Source organism: Malurus melanocephalus, unplaced genomic scaffold (genome assembly GCF_030028575.1).
Source record: "Malurus melanocephalus ecotype Western Australia unplaced genomic scaffold, MMel_1.1 scaffold_139, whole genome shotgun sequence".
NCBI classification, from domain to species: Eukaryota; Metazoa; Chordata; class Aves; order Passeriformes; family Maluridae; genus Malurus; species Malurus melanocephalus.
Genome location: NW_026623371.1, coordinates 292,138 through 318,353, shown reverse-complemented (window position 1 = coordinate 318,353; position 26,216 = coordinate 292,138). Strand labels below are relative to the sequence as shown.

General features: G+C 40.2%; 1 protein-coding gene across 2 annotated transcripts in view; it reads left to right on the top strand.

The window, feature by feature from the left end:
- The window catches only part of GRB10 (growth factor receptor bound protein 10), a 141,392-nt gene that overhangs the window by 77,581 nt on the left and 37,595 nt on the right, over positions 1-26,216 (top strand). For both annotated transcript variants that reach the window (XM_057371053.1, XM_057371054.1), the window contains exons 4-5: positions 8,335-8,551; positions 11,232-11,373. In XM_057371053.1, the coding sequence (XP_057227036.1) occupies positions 8,335-8,551; positions 11,232-11,373 (359 nt within the window). The remainder of the gene's footprint in view (positions 1-8,334; positions 8,552-11,231; positions 11,374-26,216) is intronic.

The following is a 26,216-nucleotide window of genomic DNA, read 5'->3' as shown; positions in this document are numbered from 1 at the left end:
CCTAAATGGCWCAATAGGTTAACGTGGATTTGCCCATTGTCTGGAAAGCTTCATTGGATTTTCTGTTTGTTTTGTGTGGCACAGGCCAGGAGCCCTTCTGCTGCCCAGGTGTTCCCCGGCCGTGTCCTCTTGAAGGATGAGTGGCAATCTTTCTGTTGATCATCATGTTGGGACAGGGCTTCCTTTCTCAGTTTTGCTATTGAGGTAATGCATCGAGAGTGAGGCAGCTGGTTAACCTCAGCAGAATGCAAGACTGGAATGGAGAATCCCTGGGYCAGTTGATCTCTCTGTGTCTCATGTTCTCTCCTTTTCTTTTTTGTCCTGAGTTAAGGGTGGACCACAATAAGGCAGAAGGTTCATGACTACTCCTCACACAGCYATGACTTAAGCTTTAACTTTCCTTATGTTCATATCTCCTTTTGAGTCCGGAAAATCCATGTGGCCTGCATACCCTGTGATGTGTTGGGTCCTTTGCCAGTGCAACTGCTCTGCCCCTTGAAGGTTTTGTCAGGATTAGTCTATTCTGCCCCCAGATTTGGCCTCTGACAGAATATGCCATTCTGCCTGCTTTTATTTGGGTAAATCAAGCTGGTTTGGGTTCTCCTTGTCTTGATAAACCCAACCAAACAAATGCTTTCTGTTTAAAGGTCTTTATCAGTTTTTTTCTGAAATTAATGAACTAAAAGCAGGTGACATGAGAAAATGTGCAGGAAAACCACATTCAGGTTCATGGAAGAAAGCTGCAGATGTTACCAGTTTCTTGAAAATTAATCTTTTGTCTGGATTTTGTAATCTGCTCAAGAGTTATGGCTTCCCAGAGGAATCTGGTATTCTGCTTTAAGTGAGGTGTTTACTCAGTATTTATTACAGCAGTGGCTGTGCAGSCCTGTGAAGAGGGTTTTGAAAGGCCACCAGGTGATTTCTGTCATCAGCAATAGCTGGACGAGGGTGTGCTCACCCAACAGGAGATGGGCAGTTCCACTGTGTAGTCTCATGAGATCAGCTGGTGTCCTCTTTGACTTTGGGTTCAAACATTGACCCAGTGCTTTTTTCAGGAAATTTCCTATGAGAAAACAGGTATCAGGGTACCAGGATTCTGTTTTCTAAATGGTCTGTGTGAGTCTGGAAAAGGGACTGGCCATGACTTACATATTTTAATCCTATCTCTTCTAGTTGGAACATGTGTCATCAGAATTCTAGATGGTGTCRATGTTTTCCTTGGAGTTCAAGCCCCTCTCATACTGATGCTATTAGGGCTCCAACACTTGTGTGTGCCTTAGAGCCAAGCACGAGTTCAGCAGTGGTGGTGGTGATATCCACCTGCAGCAATTGCCTGTCGAGGCAGCCAGTAYCCATCCACTCCACAAACAGACCAACCTGACTCTATGGTCCTTGGGTTACAAATGGGAGCATGTACAGTGGGAGGTGCTTCTGAATGTTGTATGAATAATTGCAGCGTCATCAAAGGGCAAAACCATCAAAGTCTCCATCACAGACATGCTTTGCCTTAGTTTGTCCCTGGAATGAAACAAATAAACCTTCCTTGTCCACCTTTCCCCCCCACAGATGCCTAATTTTCATCATCTTTCCTCTTTAAGATGTCAAGCGTTAGGTATGTGAACTGGATGAGAAAAATTCAGAAAACTGAATTTTTCATTTTTTAAACTTACATCTTTTTCTGTAAGAATTCCTAAAACTCATTTTACTGAGAGCATTACTACAAGTCAACAACTTCATTCCTTCCTGCTGTAGACAGTTGCTTCCAACTGTAGCCAGTTGCTCACTGAAGCTTTTTTTTAYGAACATCTTTCATATGTAGCTTATTCCTATAGCTGTTACCTAGCAACATTAATTTTGTTCAATTTAGTTTGTGTTCTATTTCAAGAAATATATCAGGTGTGTTTTAAGAACATATCTGGAGTCCAACCAGGAACCTTTAGAAAAGAGGTGTGAAATAATGAAGCGAGTTCACTCCAGCACCTGTAATTAATGTACATGTACTTGGTGTTAGCCGTCACAGCCTTACTGAYAGAAATGGGAATAGATGCCTATGGCATTTAAAAATTACCTGGAGAATACTGGAGCAGTTGCAAGTTCTCTGTTTATTTCTCTGTATGGTGTTTCAGCGCGCTTAAAGAGCACAGATGCCTATCTCAATTTCATGCTCTTTTACCAGCCAGCATCTCCGTTTCTTGCCCTTCTCTCCACAGCATGGTCCATTTAGCATTTTRCAAGCTGCACATGCACTGATGTGACATTTTGTAGGCCAGCAACTGTAGTTACAGTACAAAATAGAGGATTTCACTTAAGCTGAAGAACATCAGAATGTAGTAAAGGAAAGGAGTCTTCAGTGCAGAGGCTCATAAGGAGACTTACAGGGAACATCAAGTTTYGGGGTTCAAGGTCATAATTTTTAATTCAGACTGTGACCACTCTGGAGATGGTGATGCCTCTAGGACACAAAGTTGTGTTTGTGTCTTCTGCTTTCACTTGAAATGCATAAAGAAGCCCTCTAAGCTTCTAATGTTCAACTGAGGCAGTCTTGATATTTTTATAATTGTCTGGCAGCCTTCTCTGATCTGGAGAACAGTGTGAAAGCACAGGGTTTGCAATTTTTTTTARTACTGTTTTTTGTTTATTGTGCAAAACTCCCCATCCATATGGAGCTTTCAAGAAATTAGGAGGGAGAAATTGCACAGAATTGGAGCTGGTGTYGGGGACAGGGGGTGTCATTCAGCTGTAGCATCACGGTGGAGGACACTGGGGGGTTTTTAGAAAATTGTGAGAGATCTGCTTATTATCGTCCACCTTCTGTTGCATGTGTCTCTCAGAGGTGTAGAAGCTGCCAAGTACTAAATACGTGCATCTGTAGGGGACTGTGGATACCAATTGTACAAAAATTGCAGATCAACTGGTGCCTGTGGCATTAGTGGAAGATGAAACCAGAGTACAAAGGGATACGAGACATTTGTGTAAACACAGCAAATGTAGTTACATACTCAGAGGGAGAAAGTAATGGAGGAGTATGAGCGTAACCTAGAATGGATTTCTTTTTGCATCATTACAATTGTGTGTGGTCAGTAATGGTACACTTTCAAAAAGTTTTAGTGATTGAGATTTCTGAAAAGTCTTTTCAAAACGGCATCTGGACATRGGACTGGATGCTGCTGTGCTCTTGTGCAAGGGATCCCCTTGATATAAGGGGTTGTTCTATGAAACGAGTTTGTATATCCATCTCACTGTGGTGATCCTTACCTGCATTTTTGAGCATAAAACATGAGATTTCCATAAYACCAAAGCCCTTGCAAAACATACTTGCATCACCAGTATGAATCGGAATAATCTACATGCGGTTTTAGAGGATCTGAAGCAGGATGTTGAGGTAGATACCACAAGGATTTTATGTCTTTTTTTCCTCTTTCAAATTCTGCTTGAGTTCTTTTGTTCATTTTACACAAATATATTTTATCTGTATCACCTGTCATTTACATGGTGTTTCACAGCATCGTCTATGCAGTATGGTGGGGTATATGCAACTGCATGTTCCTTTCCTTTCACTGTTTCCATCTGTCTCCTTTAGGGTTAATTCATATGTGCAGGAGGGGCTGCTAACCACTTGGATACCAACCTCTACTCAGCTCACTTCAGTGAAATCTTGTATTAGTTATATCTTAGCTTTTTGTTCTGTCAAGATGGGTCTTGAATRTGCTGCTCTGAAACTCATTTTGGGGAACTGACTGTTGGTGTTAGTTTGTCAATTAGGAAGAGGAGATCAATCAACTGCTGCCTTACTATATCAAACACTTGTTTATATATGTGCTGTTAGGCTTCATATAGTATCAGACTTAATTCCATGGTGACAGAAAAGTGCTATAGTCTTTTTATAAGTCTCCTACTGAATTTCCAGTACCTCTTGCATCAGTTATCTCTAGGAACTGATACAAGGGATAATRCTGGATGATTAAATTCAAAATGAGCAAAGAAGGAAACTATTAATTTTTTTTTTTAATAAAAGATTTTTACAAGCTTCCTAAATCACAACTAATTTAGGTCCTGTGATGTTTTTCATAGTGTTCCCTGTGAACCGTATGTAAAAGGGAAGGATATTTGCTGAACTGTCATTTAGAGACATGAAATGCATCCTGGTCTGTAGTCCAAAGCAGTAATTCTTTCTATGTTCATCATTTTTTCAGTAAACAGAATTTCTGTGATGCAATGAACCCCTTGACAGCCATGAAAATATCTGCTTTCTTCGGGAGGCTGGCACAGCTGAAGATGAGCAGGGATCATTTCAGCTTTATGTCGCCTCAGAATAAGTGGGATCATGCTTAGTCTTGTTAGCTGAGCTTAACATGTCAAGGCCAACAACTACCAAAATAAGTAAATAAATGAGGATCTAGGGGATAGAGAAGGGCTAGAAGCAGAAAGGCAAGTGGGACATGGTTAAGTACAGATTAATGTTTGAACAGGCCTAATTTAGGGGTTATTCATCTCTCCTGTGTTAACGCTCAAAAACATTAAAAGTTTATTCAAGGTGCTGTTTTAGTAGAGCATGATAGCTTAGCTCACTGGCTTAGTGGATTTTTTGTAACAAAGTTTTCCTCTTTCCTTGAATTGAACTTTTAAATATTTTCTTGTAATTGAAATAATGATTTACTTTACGAAAAATACTGCTTGCAACATCCAATAGAGCTGGTTTCTGAACAAAGCCAAAGTTTAACAAGTTGTGGACAGAGAAACAAAATGACGTTCAGACAGYTGTCAGTGTGTGCACTTTGGTTCTAGTTTGGGGAAAAAACGTTGCTCACAGAGGAGTCTACAAAACTGCCAGTACCCTGTCCTCCTCCAGAAGTATGTCAGAGCTAGGTTTTGCAAGTGTTCTCCTTTAAAAATGACAGTCAAAAGCTAAAGGCTGTTTGCATGTTTGTGCATGGAAGTGATAAGTAGCCTCTGTGCTGYTCAGTTCGAGTGCAAGAATAGACTTTGAGTGTTCACTTTCATAYTCCTTGATCTTACGGCAGAATTCAATACAGATTAAGGAAAAAATCCTTTTGTCTCTTGCATGTGTGCAAGATTGTTGGGGAGCCAGAGGCTCCTCAGACACCTGCAACTCCGCCTCCTAGATTTATTCAGGTCAGTCACAAAATTTGTATGTGTGTACTTTGAGGACCAGCATGGTGCTGTGCTGGCTCAAAGTCCCATGGCTTGGAAATTTTACTGTTAAGTAGCAAGCCTCCTCAAAGTCAGTTTTGTCAACAATTTTTTTTTTCTGCATGGGATTGTCTTGATGGAGGCTGGATCTCAYTGGTTGATAGAGAAATGTGCTTTGAAGGATTGCACTGCATAGGACATACCCCTCTGAACAGTGTATCTGCCAATGGCTGAAGTAGTTGGAAATCCTGTGGAGGGCTTATTTGATTTTTGTTTAGTTAAGCTCTGAGGAGAGCCATCACAGTGACATACTGGATTGCTTGGCAGGCTGAGACATCTGCTGGCACTTCCGAGGTGTAGGCTACAGCAGTGAGGTTTCCTATTGCATCATGCTGAAATCTCTCCAGAACATAATGGTATTTAGTAGTAAATGCCATTGTATAGAGATGAAACTGTATGAAATTCAAGATTGCAGTCTTTGTCTTCAAAAAGCTTAAGGACCTTAAGGATCTTTTGCTCCTGCAAAAGTTTTATAGCAAGACTGAGGGGTATTATTAACAGTGCTGCAACTGCTGAGAAAAGGAGCTGACAGAGGAGTGAAACCAGATTCTGAACTTCAGTGCAACATACTGTTAGGAGAAYTCTATATGCACCTTGTCAGTGCCTGTCCTGTTAGAAATTGAATTTAGGTGTGTAATTGATACACTTAAAAGCCTGCTAATGGCAATTCAATACTTTAAACTATGTACTTAGGATGCTTAGTGTTTTGCATGAAGTGCCTAATTTTATGCATATTAGGCTACATAGGACACCTTTACAACTATTTGGTTATTCAGGGATAGCTTGCGATGACTCTTAATCATTCCTCCCATGTTACAATCACCTGAAAAGTTAATGATTTTGCACGCTAATAGCTTTGTCTAAATTGTTAATAAATTACCACCCTCCGAGACCAAGCCATATGGACTTCCACTGAGTATATGCCTTGACTTTCTTCCCTTTCTGCTTTTCACCATGCTAAACAATTACTGCTAGTTGCTGTAATTTACTCCGACTCTGTGGCCAGGGTCTGTCTATTATGTCTCCTACATCCAACCCCTAAGCTTTCACTTGACACCATCTGACACCCTACAGCTTGGGCTTCTGGTACTTTAGATGAATGATAAAATTTAAAAGCCTTGTAATTCGGCCTCTCCCTCTTTATACTCCTACTCCTGTGGTTCCCTTGTGATTGCTCAAGAAGTGTTTTTGATATGTCCTCTCCAAAGAGGATAAGAATCTGGAGGATGGAAAGAAATCTAAATTGCAGCTCTGTCTCAAGATAACTAAAAATAGCAAGAAAATTATTGTAGACTTTGTCCAAGCAAAGCAAAGCTTAGATTGTTTAAAATGCATGAAGTAGCTGACACACAGACAAGATGGTGTAGCCTGGGGACGGTGCATCTTAGTAGTAGTAGTRTAGTAGCTGTTAAATACAGAAACGGAGGGAAATTACCATATAYATGAAAGGAAGAAACCTGTTTGTGGGATGAAATGGGGGGTTTTTCTTTCTTTTTTTGGACACATGTTCAAACCTAGAAATCCTCGTGAGTACATTTTAAGTGAAGGCTAAGTGGCTGTCACTTTGTAGTAAAGAGCCTAGTGACTTCAGTGAGAAACACGGTATTTCAGGTCACTAAATAGAGCTCAGGTGTACGGGCATGACCAGCACCTGTTCAGTTCTGAGCAGATCTTTTGTTCACTCAACACAGAGAGTTGAGGTCATCTGCATCCCAATACARTGGACATGTAAATGCCATGATTAGATCTCATTATGCTTATCAAGGCATGTTGTTGCGGGACAGAAATTGAGTGATGCTGTTTTACATTATCTCCTCAAGAAACGTGGTATTTGTACAAAATCATTTATGGTAKCAGAAAGAAAATAGTGCAGTTGGTTACAAGCTGGATAACTGCTTGTGATGGATCATTTGCCTAGAAGACATGGCAAAAGAGCAGATATTGGAAAATACAGTGTATTTACACAGCATAGCACTGTGTGTTTGCCAGCTCCATCRCTTGCCTCCACTTTTCATCCCTGTCATGAAGAGTTTTGTGAGATAGAAAGTTTGCAGGCAGCAATGCTATATTTTGCCAGGCCAGTTGATACAGCTGGAAAATCAGGGCATATTTTCGGCAGCACAAAGCTCTGTTTGGTGAGAAGTAGCTGTTCAGGCAGTGGCTGTGCTGTAACCAGAAGCAGATATCGATGTGTGTGTTCGTCAGCCCATTGAACTGCTGATAGGGAGTGATGTAACTTGTGGCTGGAGAGTAATTACAGTGCTCTGSAAGAGGAGTTCAGAGAGTGGTTAGTGCAAAGGGCTCCCAGAGTTCTCTTGTCGTGCAGAGTAATTATGATCGTTAAGGAGGAATGACTGAGCACAAGTTACTTATTTACAGTGAGGTAAGGTGGTGTATTTGGAAAGGCTGGTGCCCTTTTCAGAGGCTGATGTTCCTCCAGCCAGCCATACCACATCCTTGGTTGATTTACTTTGTTTGAGTTAGAGGTCTATCTATCACTACAAGAGCAAGGATACAGATACATCTTTTTATATGAAAGTCCTTGGAGTGCCCTTCAAAATAGCACAAAATATRGTAGGATTATTAACAATGATTGCTTGTATAATGATGTCTTCCAGAACTGCAGCACTCTCTTACGTTTTTTTCTTCCAAATTATTTGGTCTTTCAAAGTGTTTATTACAGTGTTGGACAATCTGGACTTGATACATTGCCAAGTCGAAGTGAGGTAATTGTAAGTGATATGCTTTGGAAATGTATGTCAGTTTATCAGAAAGTGTCGTGGTGCTGCACATTAGTATTGCCATTGTTAAAAATCCTACCAAATTCTGGTTCAATACACACACACATGCACCTATATAATAAATAATATTTATTCTGTGTCAGTGGTTTTTTGCCAAGGAGGAGAAAACAAATATCCATTGCAGATGCTTTACTATCTGTGGTTTTCTGCTCTAAAATAAATAAATAAATAAATAAATATTTTCTACAACAATAATTTGCACTGTAAAAATCTAGTTAAATAATTATGTGATCGTTTTACTGAAACTTAGTCTTTGCTCTCACTACATTTCCTTTGCCTGGGACTTCCAAATGTGTTACGCTGCCTTTATTTTGTCTTTCAGATGACGATGTGGACCTGGAAGCTTTGGTAAACGACATGAATTCCTCATTTGAAAGTTTATACTCTACATGCAGTATGCAGTCGGAAACCACTCCGCTCCTGCAGAATGGCCAGCTGAACCGCAGCCAGCTGCCATCCTCAGGGTCCGGCACCCTGCAGCCCACGTCCCCGAGGCAGAAGGTGCAGCGCTCCCAGCCAGTGCGCATCATGGCAGTCAGGTGGGAGCAAGGCACTCRCCTCCTTTCTCATAGGCGAACTGGCTTCAAAACAACTGCATTTTAAAATAGGAGATCCACTTTGATAATGAGCTTAGTAATGCAAGACTGGACTTTTGCATAGAAAACGTACTAAGAAGGTGAAGAACATAATATTTCCATGTATTATCACCCTTCTTTTAGTCAAGATTTRATGTTTATGTAGTAGCCGACGTGTAGAAGTGTTTTACTGGTTCCAGTTGGCAGAAACTATATCCATATCTGGATTTTTTTTTTCCAAACTTCTACAATCAATTCTCTCAGATCTGGTATCTGCTGATAGCTTACAGTTTTTATTAAACATAAGAGATCATGTAGATAGTTGAGGGTGTGCTCAGCTGTGTTTGATATACAGAAAGTGCCTCTCTCTTTGTGGAGATTCCCTGAATGTTTTAAGACCAACAAACAAAAAAGGACATCTGTTCTTCCCAGAGCACTTTCTACTGACTTGAGTGCATTGTGAGTCATTACCAAAAAAAGAGTGTTAAAGTTGTCTCCTTGTTGTAAGGCTGAGGGCTGAAATTCAGGCTTCGAGTGGAAAATGGTGATAGGATGGTGATCTTGATGGTGATAGGACAGTCTATAGGTGATGTAGAGGTTCTTCAAGTCTTTTTAGGCAGCAGGAGGAAACGAGCTCCTGTCACCCTGAGTAGGTAAATTAATTTCTTTCATGCTAGTTAACAGTGTCTCCTCTAAAAGAAGTGAAGAGTAATAATATAATAAAAGAAAAATCCCAGATGTGGAAGGGGTTGCTTCTAATTCYTTACACTGGTGTACTACCTGTAGGAATGGTATATGACAGGCAGCTTTTCTGTTTGAATGGGTAGTGTGCAGTGCGACCAAGTCAGCYGATGATGCCTTCAGTTCTACAGGTATTTATTTCATGGTTAACCTCAAATAGGGCTGTACTAAAAAACACACTCACTGGAGTACTGTAACTGTCAATGTTTTGTAAACATCTCAATCAAAACACTGAAATTATTTATGGTATTTATAAAACTTTAYTCTTCTTTTGAGAACACTCTGGCTTTCTGAAGTATGTACTTCCGTGCACACAAGAACATCCTGTRTTTATCATGAAAGAAGATAATGGTGAATCCTTGAATGATTGACTGTGGTCTCTTAGGAGCACAGGTTTATGTGTGTACCAGTTATGAAGTAAATGATGTACTAGCAGCAGTACAGGCACAGCAGAGCACAGCACACAGAATTCCCATCTTAAGGAAACCACCCCTTTCTAATTGTGTCGAGTCTGTGATTCCACTTCTTGCAGTGGAGGTCAATCAAAAACTTGCAGTACAGATCACTATTGCACAGATATGACATCCGCTGAAGAAATCTTATATTGTCCTTTTACCCTGTGCTGTAGAGAATTGCACACAATTCTCTGGGGGAGAGTACAAAAACCAATATGAAGCAGGTCAGGTAGTGGTTGGTATCGTTATGGTTGGAACCTGCTGTTTATTGTAACGCTCCAGATCTGTATGACTCAGTCATGGAAMACCAAGGCAACTAAATTGCCAGACAGAGTTACCTGCAGAGCAGATTTCAGAGCAGTTAAATTTTGTCATCCCCAGGTTCTGGTACAGGCRGACAGTGAGTGTACCCAGAGTTGGATATGCTGCTGGGGCCAAACCCAACAGTTATCTCCCAGGCAGCTCTGTTAAGGAGGCTCTTCTTGCTGAAGGCATGCAGAAAAATGAGAACAAACCGACTTTTTAATGAGTTGCCTTTCAAATCCAGGAGTTAGTTGATTCAGAAACTTTCATGATTGCCACTAGATGGTGCCTTCTGCCAAGGCATAGCAGGACAGCCTGCTGCAGTCACCTAGTGCATCTTTGATAGTGATGCCCTGGCAGCGGGGAAACAGAAAGCCATCTGTGTGGTCTTAAATAGGTTTTACAGCTTTTCTGGTAAGCTTTAGTTTTTCTTTTTTTGGTGTGGGYGGTGCAGGTGTATTATAAACGGGAACTTGAAACTCCATTGGTCCTGTGTAGACTCATGAGGCGCTTTTCGGTGGATGCAAACTTGTCTGAACGGTAACTGTACAACTGGCATAAGGTGGGAGGGTGTAATTCCAGCTTATTGCTGAAGCAGAGTCTTTGCATTTTCATTTCTCCAGGAAATGCCGAGTTGCTTGGAGATAGAATCTGGTATTATAATGAGGTAACAATATTGGTTTAAGTCTCAGCTTAGAGAACTTTACAGTGGGGTACACATTTGTTTCTAAATCCACTTGGAATTTGGCTCTGAGTGACTGCCATTGTGTTCTCCTCTTTCACATTRGTTTGGAAGAGCTTTGCTGACATTCTGGCACACAGAGCTTATGCTTGTAAGCTAGTGCTTACARCAGTGAGTACAGATAGATATTTCTGTTTATTTTATTTGCRCAGTTACCTCAGTTACTCACCCAAATAATCAAATTATAAGCAACMAAATAAGCACAGATGCCTGACTGGTCATTTTTCACGTGCAATTACCTACTTTGTGCTAACAGTTGCTGTAAGCGTATAGTAGTTGCCTAGAAAAAGAGTGGGTTTGATTCCTTGACTTTAGGGTCATTATCACAACCTCTGGGGCAGGAGATCCAGTTCTAGTGATGCCAGTCTTCTCCTCTTAATGTGCAGTGCTTCTGTGTTTATAGGCGTCTTCAAGAAGAGGAACAGCAATTCAGAACATCGTCTTTGCCGGCCATTCCAAATCCCTTCCCAGAACTTTGTAGCCCCGCGAGCTCTCCAGTGCTGGCCCCTGGATCTTTACCTCAGAGTCAACCTGCTAGTAAGCATGTGAGTATGGGATGAAGCTTTGGGCCATCCATTCGCGTGCAAACCAGCAGTGGACTACTTCATTTGAAGGCAGAAAGAAAGCGTCCAGATAAGTAAAAACGCTTGTAGACTTTGTCTGTGAGTAGGGCAGCACTGGCCGAGAGAGTATCTTCAAATAGGCTTCAGACCTTTTTTAAAAGGTTTGTAGGAAAGAAGTGTAAAAACGAAGTAAGTCTCTTTCAGATAAATGCGTGTTGTGAATGAAGCAGTAATGCTTAATAACCTTCAGACTTTGTTATTCAACATAAAGACTTGCTAATTCAGAAGTCAGGTTAATTAGCTCAGAGTTGGATGAGGATCTGTGCCTTTTATACTGCATATTCTAGGTGCCACAAAAACGCTGAACAGCTGAATTCTTTAAAGACGTGGCAATACTTTATTTGCTGTTTTTCATGAAGCTGTTCAAAAGCAAAGGTCTTCTTACAGCTTGTAACTAGGCTCAGCTCTTTGTAATGGCATTTTAAGGGGAGGGTTGTCCCATGGAAAGCTGGTGGAATCATTTTCTGGGTTCTTGGCAGTGAAGATAGCACAGGCTGAGTGAGTTCTCATGTGGTCCAGAGCAGTAACCTCGGTGACACTGCAGTTTTTCTTCTGTCCTGCTCCACTCTATAAGAAACAATCATCTCGTTTTGTATCATTTCTTAAGCACACTTGAAGGCTAAAGCTGGGCTTAAAATCCTTTATTTCTGTGCTGATTTGCATGGGAATGAAAAGATGGGTTATTCTAACTGACTACTGGCTTACAACAATTATGTGCTTGAGTACCCAAAAAATATCGACAAGTTGTGTGTTACTGTTCAGTTAGCTTGTAATTGGCTCCTGCATCCTGTCTGAGAGATGAAGGGCTGGGGTGGGCAGTTCAGCTACAAGCAGTAGACCCCAGTGCGTGCTCTCCTATGTTTCGTGTTGTTACAGTGCCATAAACAGCTTTCCTGAAAGACACAGTGCATCTCCGCTGGTTTTACTGTGTTTCTTACACATACAGACAGACAGGTAACCCAGTAATGCCCTGTAAAAAATTGAGCCATCCCGCTGGGAATGTAGCACAGGGCCCTGCCAGAGACCCAGGTACTGGCTAAGCAGAGAGGCTGTTTTGCCAAGGCAGTGTTGATCTGACTCTGGGGAGACAAAACCAGGGGCAATTCTGCCTCCTGTRCTTGCCAGCAGGACAGCAGCATAGCTGTGTTTCTGAAATAAACTTTACTTTCTGATGAACCTGTGTTTACCTCTCCAAATATTCCCCRGGTTCAGGGTTTCTTCGCCTTTCAGCTCTATGTTCTACTTAAAGTAACCAACCCTAAACTTGGCTCTGTAAATCCTTAAGGAGCCCTAAATGATCTGTGAATCAGTTTTTGATAGAATTTAGAAACTAGTGATTTACAGCAGATAAATATAAAAATAACCAATCTTTTAAGGTATGTAAGAAGATGGCTCTAAAGGTAGAATATATGATCTTTTCCCAAATTTTACCTTATAATTTTTTTAAAAATTATTCTACCTTACTTTAAAACAAAAAAAATTGRCATGTTTTGAAAGCCTAAAATGAAATTGTTGATATTGTATAGATATGCCTGCTGCTGAATTTTTTAGTCAAAGACAATGCATTTCAGTGATAAAACCATTTACGGTACAAGCTGAGGAAGTAAAACACGTTGGATAGTAGTGGTTTCTTTTGTAGATGCAAATAGTCTGTTCATTTCAGCATATTGACTCATTGGAGGCAGTTGAGAAACAGTGGCTTGGGGTGAGGGAGGGATAGGAAAGTATTCTTTCCCTCTCTAACAAAGCACTTTCCTCTCTTTAATTATTGGATAGAGGAACAGAACTGAAAAAAAGCCTTCTAGTTTTAAAGTATGATGGGTGCAAAAGTAAAAGAGAGTAAGTTTGGTTTYTTCATGGAGGAAGAAAACTACCTGAGTAGTGAAGTGTCATTGGATAACAAAACAAATCTCTCTGTTCAGCCTCCTTGTAATTTGTGCTTAATCCAGTTTTAGTTCMCTTCACTGGAGTCTGCGAAACATCATGAGTTAAAAAAATTAGTAATTTAGGAAATTTTATACTTCAAACCATTGAAAAATGGAAAGTTTGGGAATTTGAATAAATTATTTTAGGACATGCCCTGGCTGAGGTAAATTTTCATTGATATGATACAAAGTACTGATTAACAAAATGAGTGATGAGCTTAAAGGACTGCGGTAGAGTATTTTAATACTTGGCAGTTAGAGAAAATAAGTTGTGCTTTAAGAAAAATATAAATATTGTCTTAAATGCTAACTARAGTAAAATACCAAGATGCTTAATTTCAGGTTGTTTGGCTGCAAATTATAAACACAGATTAAAATTGGAGATGGGARTGAGTCGTTCTGATTACATGGGATATATGAGGTGTTAGTGAATTMCTTTGGCGCTTCTCGAGCATTTACAGGTAAATAAGCAAATGGCAGATCCAGCCAGCAGTGCTGTACCTCTGATCATACAGGGCATCGTGGCACATGCATGGTGTGGAGGAATGTTGCCTTTGGTCAGCTCCTGTCTMGGGCACTCGAGAGGGATTCAGGTTAATGTAGCCTTTGGGGATTTCAGAAAGAAGTGAACATTTCGTTTGTGACTATGTAAAGCAGTGGCGGGTCGCTGGGACGCTTCAGTGTCTGATGACTTCATAAGAAAGGAAGTGTGGTTAGTTTTGCTCTTCCCGGAACACCTCAGTGTTACTGTTTAACAATTGTAAAATGCAGCTCTGCAGTGATAAAACCTGGTAGTGGTTATGCAAGAGGAATTTAAAGATCCAGTCTTGTTAAACATAGAAGAGTCTTACGTCATAATGCCAAGCCTTGGGCATAAAGTAATGCCAGTCTATTCAAGTTTTACTAAAACTTATTCCCAGGATATTGTTCCCTGTAGGAAAAGGATGGATGTGTGAATGAAAGAGTGAATGAAGGAGCTTTCAGGTTACAAAGCTTGAATTATATTTTCAGCTGAAAAAATGGATATTGTCTTTTCTCATATGCAAAATTTCATTCTGGAGCTGGAGCCTGAGATTCAAATTTCTTGTTGCTTTTGAGTCTCTTCCTTATTTTTTTTCATGCGGTTGCCACTGCTTTTTTTAACAAGTGGTTCACAGCATTGCCTTATGCACTGCTTTGCATTTGTTTCATACTCTTGGYTCACAAAGAAAGGTAAAAACAGTAAAATAGTGAAAAGTAACTGTAATAAACCTTTCTTACGTTTTTTGTGGTAGGTTCTTTTTCTCTGTTTGCTCACGATGATGAAGCATTTTCTTTATTGTACTCAAAAAAGTGCAATAATTTCATATTTAAAAAACTATTTTTTACAAGATCTGTTGGGTAATGATACTAATTTCACCACAGCAGGAAGCAGTATGCCACCTCTAACTCTTTTGCCAGTCAGGCACTGAAGGCTGCTTTTAAATCTGATGGCTGCAGCAGTGTACTGCAGCTGCTCCCCAGAAGACAGAGAACAGTGGGAAATGACAGGTCTTCAGTACTGGCACAAAACTAAAAACAGGCAAATGGGAGATTCACTTAATGGGAGAAGCACTCTGGGAGGTAAAACTGCAGTGTTAGGCTTATCAAAATCTTTTCAAATTTGTTTGTTAGGGTTTTTTTAAACTTTGGATCATCTTCACTGCTTTAGAAAAAAAACCTTAATCTTGTAGATAATTTTTTTGAGCACAATGGGTTAAGAAACTGGCACATAATTAAGCAGTAAAAGAAGATAAACAACTGTGARCCTTTAGTTACATTTCAAAGGCTATACATCCTCCACAGTGGTAGCATCTGTGCTAATACAGTTATGTGACCAAACAAATCTGGCTGTAGACATTAAGAAATTATTTGTAATTAAAGGGATACATGCCCCTTTGGAATTCAGCACTGTGATCCTTTGTTAGTGGTCTGCAGATGGAAATGGTCCACTTTGAGCTAAGTTTTACCATGAAAAATGTCACACATTGACCTGTTGATAGTGAATAGTGCATGGTCTATAAAACTTGGCATGGCTGAAGTTGGCAATGTAGCCAACCAGAGAGTGCCTGGATGAAAAGGACCAGCTAGTTGTGCTGTTGAGTCAGTAGCTACTTCAGCTGCTGGTGTGGTGAGTGAGACAGTGCAGGTGTCTTGTGCTTGGAAAAACTGTGACCCCCTCAAGTGGCAGCTGATAAAGCTCTCAAGACCTTGGGTTGAGAGCAGCATTGTCTGTGAGTTTGGACAGGAGGCTGACAGGAGAGGGGCTCCCTGATCACTGCATGCCCAAGCATTCCCCTCTTCATCACGTCTGTTTGTCCTCTAAGTGGCACCCACCTGCCTCTCACCACAGAGCCCAAAACTTCAGCAGGCCTTTGAGAGTGCTCCTGCTTTCCATGCCTAGGAAGGGTGAGAAAAGACAGGAGCAGGAAGGACATGGTCTGGGTGAACACCATGGGCATTGCAAGACCACTTGATATTCTTCTCTGTCTCCCTTCTCCCCACATCTTTGTGTGTAAGGTCATCCACTCCTACAAACACAAGGTCACCCCACGTCTGAGTGAGGACAGTGGTTGCAGGCCAGGGAGAAGGGACAGCTGAAAGTTTTTAAAACATCGTTTACTTAACCGGATAAATACGTTTGTCTAAGAAAAATGGAAACCAGAAAACTACACCAAACCAAGACCAAACATTTGTCCAAAAGATTGCTAAAAACATCAGACAGCTAGGTTACTGCCAACTGAAGTCCATCTTTGTGTTGCTGGTRTAAACTAAGAACTAGTTGGTAACTTAGGTTATAATTTCTGGTTGTGTACAAATATTTTGGAAAAAGCATGCAATAATTACATGTAGGTCACTGCAATGCCACAGGATATTAGGCTTAAGTATCTTGTGTGAGTCAATGAAGCTTTCAACTGTAAAAATAGGGCAAATTTCTCACATCCCCCCTCTATACAGCCCAGGCAAACTTCCAAAAAGCAGTTTGATGTACCCAAATTATTTACTCTTTTCTAGCAAATTAAATTCACAAATGGGTATGAATTAATGTCATTCTTTTTTCCAAATTTAGTTACCCTTCAAGGGAACTTGTGTAAACAGACTTCTTAGTTTTTATTGTTYTAATTACATGGTATGATGCATATTATTTTATTTTGCTTCCCATAAAACTTTTATATTGGCTCTTTTGAAGATGAGGATGTTGATTTTCTAAAGAGAAGCTGTATAAAAATACGAACTTCTGTATAATGCAAGCATTATGTACYAAGTTAGATTCTGTGTGTGTGACAGCAAGTTTTGTACTTGATCCTTCAATGGAACAATCTCTAGCAGCAAGACATTTTGAAAATAAATACTGACATCAGAGTGAGTCAACAGGACATTACTTTCCCTAAGCAGGCCAAATCTATAGCTGGATATAATCTGGTCATTTCCTTAGGTCCAAGTCCAGGCACTCCCTTTGGCCCAACTTTAAAACATGGGTTTTCATGAGTATCTGCCATGACACATYGTGTTGTTTCTCTCAAATCTTTCTTTGAAGCAAGGCTCTTAAGCTGAGTAAATAAATGATACATTAATTGCTCTGCAGCATGTTTAACCCAGATGCTTTTTTTTTAAAGGCAGTTGCTAATTGTGTTTGGAAAAAGTAAGGAAAGAGCAGGCCTCTGTTGCAGGGCTGTGATCTAACTGCATGAAAGCATGCCTTTGGGTGCCCCTGTCTTGTTTGGAGAAATGACACTTTCCTGAGCTAAATGAGCTGAATGTGATGGGGAGTGCAGGAAAGATGTGGCGTTACTTGTCATCTTATCTCTGCTCTTGTGAAAACATGTTGTCCTGTTCTCCTGAAGAAATCAGGGTGGGGGATGAGTTCACATCATTCTGAAAGTCTCATTTACTCATTACTGAAGAAGAGGGTGATGAATATCTAAGAGCTAACGAGTCCTCTGGACTAAGCTAAAGACCTGCAGCTCTCAGTGCTGCTGTTAGTGCCGGTCACTTGGTGGGTCTGCAGGCTCTCCAGCCAGAGCCCTGCCCGTGGCCTGCTGGGGACTGGGATCAGCACAGAGGCAAAGCTGCTGCTTCTCCTTCCTCACGCCTCTTACAGCAGGAAGCTTTGYGGTAGAAAGAAATGAGTCTCTTTGTTCTTGCTTTTGGAAAGTGCCAGAACGGTAGTTACAGTCCCAACATGAATTACTGGAAATATTAGGGGCATCTCACGCTCAAAACCAAGACTGTGTTATTTGTTGGGGTTTTTTTGTTTCTAATGACACAAAGCTGGCCCAGTTCCCGGGAGCATTTTGGCTCCCTACCCGGAAGTGATGCTTCGGCCATGGGAGTGTGCTGGCGGAGGGTTTGCGTGGTCAGGACCAGCGGGGAACACACTGTCCATCCAAAGGTGGCCTGGCACACAGGGCAGGATGGAACCAACCTGATCCAAGCCSGCCTTGCTGCACATGTGCTGCTACCCCCACTGGGTCTCCAGCCACACAGTAATGTGTACAATTGTTTTAAAAAGCTGTTGCACAGTCATAGTACTGAGCAGTCTGTAGTATTTGCTGCAGTAACTGCATTATGCGTTTGCACTACATTTTTGTGTGTGCATCTTAGTTACGTGTGCCCTTGCACATTCTGTTGCACAACATTACTCTTGCTATATTTTGTTAATGGCGGAATAAGAATATAACTTGACTGTTCTGTGCTTTGATTAGGAATTGACAGAAATGGGGAGCTATCARGCTGAGAATGCAGTGAAAAATGGGAAATTGTAATGTGAGAGGAATTCTAATTCTCTCTCTGCCTAGTGAGGCAGACAGGAWTGGGTTTGGATGTAAACATAAGTGCAGTAGGGAATTTAAAAAAAAATCCCAGATCTGTATTAAGTGACTATAATTATACCATAAATGAATGGGTGAGACGAATCAGAGATGTCATAACTTTATGCTGATAGCCTTTAAGGAATCATCCAACAAAGCAGGAATAGCTGCACTGAGTCTGTGTGACATCTGTGCTCCCTGGACTCGAGGTGTGAGTTCAGATCAACTTTAGACATTTTGGATAGAAGCTTTTTTGGACCTCTGCTACCCAGTGGGGCAGGTGAAACAAAGCCTCAACTCACAGTTTAGAGCCTATGTGACCTTGTGGCAGCAGGTTGTTGCCAGCTGCTGGTTGGTGTGCTGACCACGAGGTCCTTCCTGAGGTGATCTGTGGCAGCTCTTGCAGACCTGTGCTGGCACCTGTGGCTGAGCTGTCGGTGATCCCTGGTGAATGCTGTGGATGTATGGAGTGCAGGACTGGGAAGACGCCCAAGTTTTTGTTTGCTTGCTGGCATCTCTTTCTAGGGATGGGAAGCAAAGCCAGTGTTTAGTTTGTTCCTTTCCAACCCATCAGCACAGTCATTGCTTAAGTATGAGGAGCTGTTCATTCACAACAGGTAAAGGCTTCTTTGGACTTACATTAATTTCCTGGACAGTGACTTGTGCCCACAATTAAAGTGGAGATCTGTTTGAAATGTTCATCTTCACTTAGGTGGTGTCTGTGTGCGGATGCACAGGGAAGAGGGAACTTGGAGTTAGTTAATTCTTTTGGTAATGGGATGTTTTTGCATTGTTCCAGAGCTTGCAGGTACAGTTTTGTTCCATTTCCTAAATGGAAGTGTTACTTGGAATTTAATAGCATTTTTGTGTTAGAAGAATACTGCCAAGTTAATTAAATCATGGTGGGATTAGTTTCAATTCTCTGTGCTCTTGATTTATAGTCTCCTATTACTATCAAATTCTTGTTATATTATTCTTCCTTGTAAAAGGAGTGCAGAATTACTGTACTAAAAAGTGATTTTGTTTAATTAATGTAAGTACCTTCAATCTTTGCTTCAGCCTGGCTATAATCTGAACATCATTTACAAAATTTACATAATATCAAGTTTAATCTGGACTTGATAAAGGACAAGCCATCATTGGTTCATAGAAGCTCCATCTCATGTTTCTCCATTGGCATTAGGATTGCTTGGTCTCTCCAGTGGTAGATCCTGCTGCTGCCAGGGTTACTGGCACTGGTTTCTCCTGCTGCATTTCAGGAAGCAACAAATTGGAAATGCTATTGTTGTGCTTCATGCCTGGASTGTTTGGTTTTTCTGGTGTTGCTGAGGGAGAAATGAATAGGGCTCAGATAGACTGACCAAATAGACTGACTGTTAGCTGGAAGTTGGGATCCAAGATCCCATGTTGAGCATGGCATGTTTCTTGGGAAAGTGGATCAACAACTTTGTGACAGCAGACTTACTTCCAGTAAGATTTCATTATTAGTAAAGAAAACACTGTTCGCTAAGGTTTTATGGCAAAGCAGATGAAAGTGGGAAGAGACCTTCAACAGCTGCTTCTAAGCTGTGTCTTACCAAACAGGTGCCACTTTATCGCACCCAGATCCCCTCAGCCACCCCTTTCATCTGCCTAGATCTCTTGTCTGGCCAGAGTGAGGAACTGCTCTGTTTTTGGGGTTATTTAGAGCTGGGCTATGAGGACCCTGCTTCACCCTGCACACACACAAAGTTTACAGTGTGCACCATCCATCCAGACATTTCATAGAAACATTATCCCTCCCRTGCCTCACGTTGCCAAATATCCTGTGCTGTTGCAGGAGGCATTGGAACTCACTGAATCGCATTCAGGAGCTGCAGAGGAAGCAGCTCTGTGTGCTGGGACTGATGTCTGTGCCCGACAGTCACTGAGAAATGTTGGCTCCCTCACCGTGTGGTGACCTTGTTTGTGTTCCTCCTCTCGCCTTTTATGTTCACCTTTAAAAATCATATTTCCCTACCATCCTTGCCAGAATAGCTGTAAGAATAGGAAAATGCCACACATAAGTAACTAACCTTGCTTTAAAAAAAAAAAAAAACAAAAAAAAAAAAAAAAAAAAAAAAAAAAACCAAAACAAAACAAAAAAACCTGCTGGAAAAAAAAAGGTGCAAAACATTATGGAAAAGAATATTCCAACCTAAATAACAGCGTGCCCATAGTAAAACACCTGGATTTAATTTTACAGACRAATGACCCTCAGGCTTCTGTGAGTCATTTTTGAGCATGTGCTTTCCTGCAAACTTAAAGAGCAACTAATTACTCTGAAGTAACTCACTTGTCATATCATTGCTGGTTACACTTATTTTCCCTGTTGCTTACTAAAATCCACTGGAAGCAAGTCAACTACAGTGTTTCTGGAGTTTATAAAGAGCTTTACAGAGGTGTTTAGCAATTCCCATTCACCAAGTACTCAGTTTTGTCGAACAGGCTATAGATGGGATCTTTGATGATTATCAGGTGTACAGTTTTACCATTGAAAAATACCTGTTGAGCTTCAGTTCATGAATGCTTTTTACCAAGTTGTCACAAGCTCCAGAGCAGTGTTATGTTCAAACATTTGAAGTATACGCATACACACACACACACACACACACACACAGAGCATATATATATGACTGTATATAGGAGAAAATTAAAAAATTGCTTGCAATACTCTTACACATCTTATAATGGAATTACAGGACTCCTTGAAAAAAAATAGACATTCAATACATAAAGATCATCCTCTTCAGGAGGCAAAGAAAAGAGAGCTAATGTTATAAGAAAAACAACATCTAGTCATGCAGATAAAACCTTGTATTTGATATTCTCCATGTATTTTTCTGTGTTATATGCTGGTTTGTTCTATGTATTTTTTTTCCATGTCTGACCTTTGAACTTTTTTTCTTTAGCAAACTAGCTTGTCAAAGCTTTGTAAAGCTCCTCCAAGTGAGGTTGAGCCTTGTCTCATGTATTACAGCCTTGTCAAATGAGCATCCTCTAAAAGGCAGACTCAAATAATGTTTTGCTGAAAAACGTTCTTGCTGCGCCTGMAGCTAATGTCATTCCTTTTCTAGCATTTAAAAGGTCCTAAATATATTCAAGAAACTCTTTTGTTGTCTTCATGAGCGGTGCTAAAACTAAGTTTACTTCTGGATGTGGATTCAGTCAAGGTTTTAGGTGAAAGTTTTGGTTTATGCTTTTTGTTTTTCATTGGGCATACTTACCCACCATGATTTGTATCCTAGGCTGTTGGGGGTTTTATTGGCGTTAGGTTGTTGTTCTGCTTTTTTTTCTTTTTTTTTTTTTGCCTGCACAGATGGAAAGCAGTCTAAATCCTGGGTCTTTCATCTTCTGCAGAGGGGCTGTCATTCCAAGGGAAATGACGTGCTTGTCAGCTGGAGGGGCATGAGAGCACTACATTCATTTCCAGGGATAAAGATTGTCTATTTGTAACCATTTGTACAGTGTAACACATTTTTTAGTATTTTCTAGGGTGTTGATAAGAAGGGGAAAATCAGGAGGCTGCCAGCTATATTTGTGCAAATGTACCTTCAGTGTAATTTCCCTTTGCTCCCAGTGAACACCCAGTTCTGCCTTACACTGCATGCAAGTTACAAATGAGCATTTGCTCACAGCCTAATTAAGCATAGCTTAGAGCTGTACTTAATTGCAACACTTCAAGTAACACAGAGGAACTTCAAGCCAATCTGGCTAACAAGAAATTAACTTTGTGCTCTGCCCAAGGTTGCGCTAGCTGCTGTGTCTGTAAGGTTTCATTGTGTCTTGCCCTCTGTGTCCATGGAATAGSACTCAGACCTGCAGAGGTCACTTTTTGTCCAAGGCAAGCGTTTTAGGATTTAAGTAAAAGCAGAAAATTCTGCAAGAAGGGAGATAGAACATGATGGAGTCTTTCAGTATGTTGAGAAATACCCTGTGCAGCAGATGCTGGCTCTGGGTGTCTCCAACAGTTCATCCATCGACGTCTGAATGACTCTGAGGTGAAAGACTCTTATGGTGGCCTAYAATCATTAAAATTGAAGAGCTGAGTGAACTTCATAGGAAGATTTCTATATGTTACTTCTATCCCTTAAATCARTAAGTAATCTAGTAGTTCTGAAGATGCTGAAATAAATTTTACAGCACTGTAAACCTGCTCACATCAGCTTCTCCGCTTTGCCGCTTTCCCAAGCCTTCTTCAACATGCAGCTGTAAAAGCTGTGGTGTTTAACTTGTCTGTAAAAATGCACAGGGATGATGTGCATGCAAAAGGCTTATTTTATCCCTATGCCTGAGGATAGCAAGTGCTAATAGCCCTACATTCAAATACTAGCCATTAAGAAAGGGGAGACCCTAACTAAATTCCAGCAAAAATATAAAAAATATGTATGGTGTCAGACATGTTTCACAGACTTCATTCTTTCAGTTTGCAGCAATCTCTGCTTTCTGAATAACTGAGCTCATTTCTACTACAGCTATGTCTTTTCTGAATATATTAGGTGCAACTTAGTGGCAATATCTGGGTACGAGGACTCGTGGACTGTAGGGGAAATAGTTGATTATCTTAATTTCTTTATTTTAAAATACATAAATGTTGGGAAGTAGAAAGTAATTCTTTTCCTCTTAAATTRTGTGACAATATTTACATAAAATTTCAAATCAGTAAGGTCTCCCCGAGTTCAAGAAACACATTAGAAATATTTGAAGAGAAAGTGCTTAAAGTCTGAGTTGATAGTAGCTCAGATTGCTTGGCTTAAACTTGCAGTGAATGCAGAATTATGACCCTTATAAGGAAGAACTTCCTCCAAACCAAACTGTGTTGGCGCAAAACTTTTGCAAGGCCAGTTCTCCTTCTGTGACTTAACAGATCTTTTGAATGGTTGTTGAAGAATATTTATTTATGCTGGGCAATTCTGCTTTTTCACTACAACCATCATAAAGCATTTTTGAAGGACCTATTTGACGTTGCATAAATGGTTGCAAATCAGGTTTGCATGCTTCAGCTGAACTACCAGGATCTGGAATTAAAAACCCGTGTTGATAATTTATTGCATATTGAATTATAAAGGGCGTTCATTAATGTAAGACAAACTTGGAGGTCTTTACCTACAGCAGACAAATAGTAGGAATGGCTGTGCTTTTCATGTTATTCGCTGTGTAGAGGCATTTTTTTTTTGCTGATGGAAACTGGCATGTAGACTGTTGAACATATGCAGCATAGTTGTTTTGCCCAGCTATAAGGGAGCTCTTTATTGAATCTCAGCATGGAGGAAGTGGAGATAAAAATCTTTAGCTTCAAAGGATGATGCTGGGATTCCTTGGTGAAGGTAATCTTCACCTTTCTTTGTCCTGTTCATATCATGAATGGTCGAATCAGCAGTAAGCTGAAACTCRGTGCGTAAGTCACGCAAAAGCTCTGACAGAGAGTTGGGTTTGATCACCCTTGGGTTGTCAGATCCGTGCTGTCAGATGCAGATYTGGTAGTCCCAGCCTTTCACTGTCTTCCTGATCACAAGTAGCTGCTTGCTTCCTGTCAAAAACAACAGCAGCTGCTGCTTTGGGAAGGTGCTGCGTTCCATATTTTGCTTGATGAGCCTTACGTCTAACCAAGGGACCTTTGTGCAAAGCTAAATTTGCCATCTGAAGGTAGCTTCCATGTTATACCCCAGATGAGTCTGTCTGATGATTTGTCTAATCCAGTCTGTACATGTGGAAAATAATGGTCTCTGCAGAGAAAATTAAGACATTTGGTTTAATGAGGCACTGTTCATCACACATCATCTGTTAAATCACACTAGAAGAAGATATATCTTTTCACTTATTCTTTAAACAGGGTTTTCATGGTATAGSTGAAGGAAATTCATGTTCTAGCTATTCTGTTATGCTTTGAAAAGTGAAATTCATGGGATTTATGGATCAGCAAAGCCTCAGYTGATGGGAGCCAAGCAAACTTGGGTTGCTTTTTGTACAGCTGGGTTCACTAAAATGAGAACCTGCAGAACACTGGAAACAAATCCACAAAACCACTTATTTCTTACAAGTTACACCTTGGGTCTGATTATGTTGAAGACTATAAGCAACAGCTAAAGCAAAAATAGTTTCAGTATTGMTTATTTTTGTTAATATTCCACAGGTAGCCAAAAACTTTTCTTTTGCCATGTGTAATCTTGTGCAGGAAGATGAGGGAGTTGTGGAAGAAGCAACTGTTGTGACATTCTTCGATGCTGTACAAAAGGCAAGATAGATTTTCCTCCAGTARGAAACCTTATGCTCAGTCACCATCCAAAGCCACCAACCTTCTGAAGCTTGAAAAGGCAATAAAGGTTTCCTTACATGTAAAATTGTCTCTATGTGAATGAATTGAGAGGTAATTAGTGAGATTTGCTGAAGTCAGCAGGTTTGAGTTGACAGAAATTAAGTAATAATTAATTGTTAATATTAATCATTATTGCCAGTTACTAATACAATATGTTTTTAAAGGACTCTTCAAAATAAATTAGTTTTCCCATGTACAACTATGTATTTAAYCTATGAAATTCTAAATGGCAATTGRATGGAAGAATTAGATACTGAAATCTGAAATGTATAGAATGATATTTAAATGTGTTCTACTAGTTTGCATAAATAAAAGACTGTAATGAGCATAGAGACTAATGGAGGCAGATCTTACTATTCAGATTCATATCAAACCCAAGCTACTGTTTGGGGCAGGAAGSGAAACACTGTTTGCATGCAAATATATTTGATTTAAGTTTTGTCTAGAAGGGTCTATTAAATTATTATGTTGCCCAGGATCCTAAGATTSTGAGATGTTTACATGTCTTCTATGTTGATCTAAATCGTACTTTCACCKTTTGAGCCTAGCTTTCTAAAACTTGTACTTAGGCAGCTGGGTCTGTGAGCCAAGTGCACAACATTTGAAAAAATGTTTTATTTTGAGAGAGAATGAAGTTATGCATTCATGGAAACAGAAATTGCAGTATAAGAAAGATGTCCAAAGGTTGATCTACCGTCTTCTAGTCAATCTAGGGGGAAAATGAGCTTGGGAAAAGGCAAAATAAACCTGACACCAGTGCCTTTATATTCTCTTTCATTTTCTCTGTCTGAAAGAGAATATAGTTCRAGAAGGTTTCAATGACCTAGATTTTTCTCAGCATAATCCTAAAGAAGATCCATGATATAAATACAGAGCCATCAGAATCCTTTGAGAAAAAAATTGTCATTTGTGCCAGGACAGAGATAAAGTTACTGATGTCTTTGCACAGTGGATTTCTTTTACCTCTTGACAATAATTTAGGGAGGGGAGAAAGGGGAAGAAGGGAGCATGCTTGTAGGTAATGACTCTTATTGGTTATCTAAAGCACATAAAAATACAGTGTCAGCTCCTTTGTCATTGCCTTTCTGAGTCTGGAAATGGTTGGTTTGTCTATGATCAGCTACAGCAGAAAGGCCACTGTTAAAAGATTTCTCACTTAATATCGTGCAGAATTGATTTCTAGGGAGTGTCTTTTGTTTTAAAAGATTCACCCAATATTTGGTCTTTTCCTCTGGGGATCTTTTTCAGACCCATTTGCATACACTAAACAAAGAAAGTAGGCACATAAGCTATTTGAATATAATTGTCTTTCTAATATGGGTAATTATTTTAAATGTTTAATGGGATCCTCATGAAAATTGTTGCATAAACTTTTCAATTAGGGAGAAGGCTCTTTGATTGCATTTGCGTAAGGTATTTAATTGGGTGGACAGCACAGAAAAAATGTGTTTGGAAATTATCTCATATTACCTGCTTTTAGGGGGATGTCTATAGGGAGGAGAAAGCTTTGCTTCCAATCAGCTTCAAAGATAAGATAGCTTAATTGGAAGCTGACTGTGCCTTGACAGCTTCAGAGCAGCAGTGACTTCCATGTGAAATAATCTGAAGCAGATGCTGAATGAAGAAGTAGCATTTCTTTCATGCAGGCTTTGGCATCAGATCTCTAGCATTATGTTA